The 6,995-nt window shown below is 61.8% G+C and overlaps 2 protein-coding genes across 2 annotated transcripts in view; both read left to right on the top strand.

Annotated features, from left to right (window-relative positions):
* The window catches only part of LMNB2 (lamin B2), a 15,292-nt gene extending 10,910 nt beyond the window's left edge, over positions 1–4,382 (top strand). Inside the window, exons 9-12 of the mRNA XM_011997483.1 lie at positions 49–156; positions 657–776; positions 899–1,009; positions 1,606–4,382. Of these exons, the coding sequence (XP_011852873.1) occupies positions 49–156; positions 657–776; positions 899–1,009; positions 1,606–1,647 (381 nt within the window). The 3' untranslated portion in view covers positions 1,648–4,382. The remainder of the gene's footprint in view (positions 1–48; positions 157–656; positions 777–898; positions 1,010–1,605) is intronic.
* Positions 4,383–4,620: 238 nt separating this feature from the next.
* On the top strand, positions 4,621–5,977 carry TIMM13 (translocase of inner mitochondrial membrane 13 homolog (yeast)). Its single transcript, XM_011997441.1, has 3 exons — positions 4,621–5,116; positions 5,205–5,273; positions 5,482–5,977. Exons 1-3 carry the CDS (start codon positions 4,997–4,999, stop codon positions 5,578–5,580), a joined length of 288 nt encoding a protein of 95 aa, XP_011852831.1. The 5' UTR covers positions 4,621–4,996; the 3' UTR covers positions 5,581–5,977.
* The last annotated feature ends 1,018 nt before the right edge of the window (positions 5,978–6,995 follow it).

Genomic DNA, 6,995 nt, shown 5'->3' with positions numbered 1-6,995 from the left:
TGTCCCAGTCCTGGTGGCTGAGGGTCAGGTGTGCGCCGTGTCTTCCAGGATCAGTCTCTGGGGAACTGGAGAATTAAGAGGCAGATCTTGGAGGGGGAGGAGATCGCCTACAAGTTCACGCCCAAGTACGTCCTGCGCGCCGGCCAGATGGTCACGGTAGGTGGTGGGGCAGGAGGGCGAGGGTGGCCACAGATGGGATGTGAGGTGGGGCCAGGGGGCTGGAGGAGCAGGACTTGGTAGGGGGTAGGGATGGTGGTGGCACCAGGCACTGTCTAAGAGCAGCTGCCGCAGTCATAGAACCTCCATGTGCCGGTGTCACCCCACTGGGCCTCCCTGGAGTCTGAGCTATGTGCCCTGGGTCTGAGTCCAGGCCGTTGGGGCTGGCAGGCGTCCCCGTGAAGTGTAACAGTCAAGGGCATGGGCCGTGGAGCCCGGTGGGCGTCAGATCCCAGCTCAGCCCTGCTTGCCAAGAGAAGCCTGGTCTCTTCTGTATCCTGGGGGCCATCACCCTGGACAAGCCTGCGTCAGGCTGGAAGGACTGAATGCCCACGGCATTGAGGGGCATTGAAGGGGGCTGTGCGGTAGGAGCCAGTGGCTGACCCACATCCCTGGAACCAGAGGGGACCCTGACGGGGCCATTGTTCCTGGGTCCCCAGGTGTGGGCCGCTGGTGCTGGAGTGGCCCACAGCCCCCCCTCGACGCTGGTGTGGAAGGGCCAGAGCAGCTGGGGCACGGGCGAGAGCTTCCGCACCGTCCTGGTTAACGCGGATGGCGAGGTAGGTGCCCAGCTTGGGGGGTGCTCGGCTAGAGTCCTGAGCGGGGCCTGGGGACTCTCGGGGCGGGCACGGCAGCTTTGGGCCTGATCCCTGGACGCGCTGCCATGTCCTGTCCCACACAGGAAGTGGCCATGAGGACTGTGAAGCAGTCCTCAGTGGTGCGAGAGAATGAGAATGGGGAGGAAGAGGAGGAGGAAGCCGAGTTCGGCGAGGAGGATCTTTTCCACCAACAGGTAGGACCCCGGTGCCCACTTGCGGCTGGGGCGCAGCCTCTGGGGCAGAGTGAGCTCCTGCACGCACACACACACGTGTGCTTGCCGCACCCCCGGCGGGAGCTCCATCTGGCTGCCGTGGTTCAGGGTGAAGCCAGCCTTGGCTGTTACCGGCACGGCAGAGACCTGTTCTTGCCTCCTGGGTCGCGCCTGTCATGTGGATTTGCGACATCACAGACCTCAGGGTAGCTGGCCAGGGGGTCCCCTGAGAGGTGGGTGTTGAACAGCTCCCAGATGCTCTCTGGTCAACCAGGCTTCCTCAGTCGAAGACACAGGTCCCTTCAATATTGGCTTTTGGGGAGAAGATGAGTGCCGAAGCCACACTGCGGTAAATGCACGTATCGCAAGATTCGTGTGATTTGTTTTGGAACCCAAAACAGAACGTGTCGCTCACAGGCGGGCTCATGGGGAAGTGGAAGTGGAATGGAAGGCTCTAGAAGTAGACACTGCTGTCGCTCAGCCCCTCCCTGGTGGGGAGGTGGGGGCAGCCGTCTACCTGCCGGCTGCCTCCAGGCTGGCCCTGATCATGGCCGTCCTTCCTTCCTTCCTTCCTGCAGGGGGACCCGAGGACCACCTCGAGAGGCTGCTACGTGATGTGAACCCACACTCCTCATCCACACACCTTTCTTTACCCAGAGCCACTGAAAACTATTTTTATATCATTGGCTTTCTTTAGTTCTTGATACATTTCTAGAGAATTTCTAAGCAAACTGCCAGAACGTGTGGGTGGGTCTCCCCCAGCCTTCCCTCCCTGCAGGTATCCTCCAGCCTCACTTCGCTGCCACTTCACCGCTGCCCCGGAGACTTTTCAGTCCCACCCCACTCCCCATCTCACCATTTGGTCAAATTGGAAGCCCAGGGCCAGGACCCCGAGGTTTAGAAGATGCTCGGGCTTGGAGGGAGGAGGGCCGGCGAGGCTAGAGCGGGGACAGGAGACGGCCCCGATGCGGACAGAGCGCGGAAACCGCGTAGGAATTCAGTGGTGGTGGGTTTTTTGAAGGCTTTCTACAAAACCAAATTCAGAATCCAGGCGTCGACCTGGTGGGGCTGGGGGCCAAGCCTGCATTCTGGCTGCCCAGCTTCTGACAGCAGGAGCTCCTCAGGCAGCCACGCAGTGGGTGTGGAGCACCGTGGGGGTGGCGTGGCCCCCAGGGTGGGTTTTCGCTCCGCTGCCTGGGCTTCCAGATTCCCGTTCTGACAGCCCACCGGCCGGGTTTCTCGGACCGTTGACTTTATTTGGGGGAGTTTTCCCTCAGGTCAGTTCCTGACTCTGCAGGGCCAACAGGGCAGGGGAGGGGAAGACCCGGGGAAGGGAGAATGAGGACAGTCCCGTTGTAAGACCTGTCACATTAAGCAGGGAGGGGACACAGCTGGTTGCCTCGGAGGCAGAGGCTGTGAGATTCAGAGCAGCTGTCTGCAGGGAACGCCACCATGTGGACTCCCTGGAGGAGAGCGCTGTGGAGCCCCTCCCGGGTTCCGGCTCCGTCTGCCCTGCGCCTAGATACACACATGCATCTACCCATACCGTAGCTTTCATCTGTGATTCTCTCGCTGAAGCCATGTTTCTCAGATAGGCCAAGGCCACCTGACTCCTATCACGATGCCCCCAATCCCCTCAGTCCAGCTTCCCAACACCTGGCACCCCCTTTGGCAATAGCTCACCGTTTACACCCTCCCTCATAGATACACAGAAGTTATTTTTTTAATGGATATTTATTTTTTTACATTGGTCAGTACGCAGGTCAGGAGCTCACGCCAGGGCCTTGAGGACAGGCTGACTCTCCTCCCCGGGGTGGTGTGGGACTGGGGGTCACTCCGACAGCAAAGCCTCCTTCAGAAAGTGCAGCTCGAGTCTTAAAGACACCAAAACTGAGCCGTTGGCACGCGCCGTCTCCAGGCCTTGGCAGGGTGGGGGCGGCACCGCTCCCCTGTCACTGTGCATCCCGCCTCCCTGGGGACTTGCCAGTGGGAGGAAGGAATGGGGGGGCCCCAGCCCCAGGCCGGGAAGTAGCCAGCGGCCGACAAAGCAGAAACACCCGCTGCTCCATGTAGCCCCCGCTCGCTGTCCTTGCTCTCAGAAGTCCCTGTCCCATGTGGATCAAGGGGGGGCGTGTCTTACCAAAGCATTTCCTCCTGGAGGGGCCCCACAGGCTACCACGCTGTGCTCCCAGTCAGGCGGCTGGTAGGGAGCTTTGCCCGCCCCAGGGATACCCTCTGCCAGCCGCTGGAAGTGGGAGTGCTGGCGACAGACTCCTCTTCCCCACCTTCATGGCAGGAATCACCTGGACTCCAGTGGCCGGGCTTCGTGCCAGCGCGTGTTCCGGGGGTGGGTCTTGGTGGTCTTGTCCTGTGCGGAGTATGCAGTGGTCTCAGCCACATCCTATGTATTTGGGGCCTGGGGGAGCAAAGCTGTATCCTGGAGTTGGTCTGTAATTTGCTGACAGCTTCGCAGGCTGGGCTCAGGGACAAATTTCCCCCCCCAAAGCCGGCAGGTCCTGGTGTCCAGACGCTGCCCAGCCCTGTCCTGAACACAGCACGCCCCAGGTCCACAGAACCCCCCACCCTACATTTGCCTTGGGTGGAGCTGGGGGTGGTCCTAGGACTGCAGGTGCCCTTAGCTGAAGGGAGTGGGGAGAGGTGTGGACTGTGCAGCCTGTGGGTGATTGGAGGTTCATTGAGAATTGAGTCTTTGGAAACACTAAGAAAATCAAAGTTTTAAAAGTTATTTATGGCCTGGGAAACAATTTGCATTTGTCCCCAAATACGCTTAGCTGTGTGCCGCTTAGAATGATGCGAAACCATCCCTCTGTGTAAGCCCATGCTGTGACTCCAAGCCTAGCGCCCTCCCTGCGAAGCATCAGACGCCGCCCAGCCCTGGGGGGAGGCCCACGGCTGCTGGACCAACGCGGGTTCTGGGGTGCACAGCCCAAGGTTAACGCGGAAGCCTGCCCCGCTGAGCCCAGGAGCCAGGAGGCCTGCGGGCTGACCCAGAATCCGATCATGCACCTGTCCTCATGCCAGCGGCTTTGGCTGGGGTTGGTCTGAGGCCTGCACGCGGCAGTTCCTTGTTAAAGATCCAAGGGACTCAGTCCTGGGGCGTCGTCGCCTGCAGCGTCTTCCAAGCCCTGCGTCCAGCGAGCGTCACAGCACAACCTGCAAACGGAGCTGGGCTGTAGCCTTGGGGCTGGCATGGACTTTGATTTCCGAGATTCGGTTTTTAAGAAGATGCATGCCAAATGTGGTGTTCTTTTTTTTTTTTTTTTCCAATGATTTGTAATATACATTTTATGACTGGAAACTTTTGTACAACACTCCAATAAACATTTTGATTTTAGGTTCTGCCTCTTGAGTTTATTCCTGCGCGGGGAAGCTCGAGCCGGGGCCTCTGTCCCCAATGAAGCGGATGTCTAAAACCCTCCACCCTCAAGGAAAAGGTGACTGGCGAGTATACACAGGCCCCAGGTGATGCATGGGACCCTGCCCGTGTTTTCTAGTGAGCCTCCGACGCTGTAGCACCAGTGGACTCTTCGTCATGTGAGGAGACCGGGCTCCGCCCCGGCAGCAGTACGTCATATAGACGCGCCGGCTGCCTCGTGCGCATGCGCGGCAGGCCTCTGGGGTGACGAGCCGGAGACGGAGCCTGTGTACAAAGTGATCGGCTTTGGCCGCGCGCAGTGGCCCCCCTACTCCCCGGGCGAAGTCGGCCGCCTTCCCGCAGAGTCGCAACCACGGGTGGCTTCTGTAGGTAACGGCAGGTCCAGGCCTGCGCGTGAGCAGAGGGCCCCCCGCGCGACCTGGAATGGCCCGGGCGCGCGCGGTCTTGTGGGAGTTGTAGTCTTCCGTCCCCGTCCACGTGGACTCCGTTTCCCGTGGTGCCCCGGGAGGCTCGCTTCCGGCGCAGCTACGGGTCGGCGCACGCGGCCTCGGTCCGGTTGACTTTGCGGAGCCATGGAGGGCGGGTTCGGCTCCGATTTCGGGGGCTCCAGCAGCGGAAAGCTGGACCCAGGGCTCATAATGGAGCAGGTGAAGGTGCAGATCGCCGTGGCCAACGCGCAGGAGCTGCTGCAGGTGCGGGGCTGGCCGGGGACGGGCGCTGGGGCGACAGGGCCACCCCTGGGGGCGGACGTCGCGGCTAAAGCCTCGCGTGTCTCCACAGAGGATGACGGACAAGTGTTTCCGGAAGTGTATCGGGAAACCTGGGGGCTCCCTGGACAACTCCGAGCAGGTGAGACCCGCGGAGGTTCGGGGCAAGGGTCGCGAGGGTCTGGATTCGGGGGGGAGGCGTCTGCGCGTGCGCAGACTAACGAGGCGGCGCGGCGGAGTGGCTACCGCACGCGTGCACTCTGCAGCCCGGGCGGCCTGGATCCGGGGTGAGGGAGGTCCCCGGGGGCGCGAGGTCCCGAGCTGAGCCGTGCGCCCCTCCGGTCCCGCAGAAGTGCATCGCCATGTGCATGGACCGCTACATGGACGCCTGGAACACCGTGTCCCGCGCCTACAACTCGCGGCTGCAGCGGGAACGAGCCAACATGTGACTGGCGAGCCCGTGGGCCGCCCCGCCCCGTTCATTTTCACAAACGTGCTCTGAGAGGCGGGGCCCGCATGTGCGTACTGCCTGCCCGGGGCTTAGCGGGGTGGCACCGGTGCTGGGACAGACGGGACTGTGTCCTCGCCACCCCCCGCCTTGCCCCCTGCCAGCCAGTGCAGCTTGGATCTCAGGGGTGGGGGGGGCCCTGTGCCTTCCCAAAGTGCTGGCAGCCCAGTGGCACCTCCTTCAGGCCTTTGGGGTCTTCCCCTAGTGGGCCCAGGTCAGCCTCATATTGTTTGGGCGGAGAACTCTTGTCTGGACTTTGGAAGTGGGGGTGGTCCGACCCCACCGGAGCTGTCACCTCCTGCGGTTGGGCAAATAAATTGGTGGAGGGCGGAGAGAAACCTCTTTATTTCCCTCCTGAGGGATCTCTGGGAAGAGTTGACGCGTGTCCCTGGAACCCCAGTTCGGAGGGTCTCAGGCTCTCCTGGGTTGGGAGAAGTCCATCTTTCCCCTTAAGTGCCACCGGGCTGCTGAGTCACGAGGAATGTGTTGTTGCCACCACCCCTGTCCCAAAGGCTAAGGGGGACAGCCCTCCCCTTGTCCAGGCTTGCTTTGACCCCTCTTCCTTCCACCCGGGTCCTGTTGGAGCACCAGGCAGGTGGTCCGCGCTGTGACACTGAGGTGCTGAGCCAGTGAGCCGGGGTGGAGCAGCTGTGTTTATTGGAACAAAGGGTGCTACCAAAAGGCATCCCCATGACCCACAGCCCCCCCCCCCCGTCCTTGGGTAGGGGACAGTGAGGTGGGGTGTTGGGTGGCCTGCTGCTCCTGCTGCTTTCGCCTAGAGTCCCGGCCTGGGCAATCACGTGGCGGTCACTCCTGGATGTGCTGTCCTATCCAGCCTCTCACAGCTGCCACCCGGGTATAGACACCTGGGAAGTGGGGCCGGCCGCAGCCATAGCCCCAGCTGGTGACCCCAGTTAGCACCCATCGTCCAGACGGCTCCCTGCAGGCCAGGGGTCCCCCAGCGTCACCCTGTTGGGGAGAGAAGCGGGGATTCAGAGTCTGGTACCTCCCCTACAGCAGCCCTTGGGTCATTGGCCCCCGTAGGGGTGACCGTAGTGAGTGGCTTCCCTTGGAAGCTGCATGTTCACTATCTGGAAAATGGGCTCAATGCAAAGGTGGCAGACACTGATGGACACCCGCCACGTGGTCCCGGAGTGGAATGGGGCCTCCCGCTGCAGCCTCTGCCTGCTCTGCCGTTGAGACCCAGGGGTGGGATGCAGTGGGTACCCAATAAACGGTTGTGGAGTGGAAATTCCTCCAGAGCCAAAAAGGCCCCCTGCCTGATCCTCTGGAGAAGTCTGCACCGGAGCGTGGCGCCCGGACGGTGGGCGTCGTGGCAGCGGGAACCCTCCCTCC

This window comes from Mandrillus leucophaeus, unplaced genomic scaffold (genome assembly GCF_000951045.1).
Source record: "Mandrillus leucophaeus isolate KB7577 unplaced genomic scaffold, Mleu.le_1.0 Scaffold54, whole genome shotgun sequence".
Taxonomy (NCBI): domain Eukaryota; kingdom Metazoa; phylum Chordata; class Mammalia; order Primates; family Cercopithecidae; genus Mandrillus; species Mandrillus leucophaeus.
This window is presented reverse-complemented; position numbering and strand designations above follow the sequence as displayed.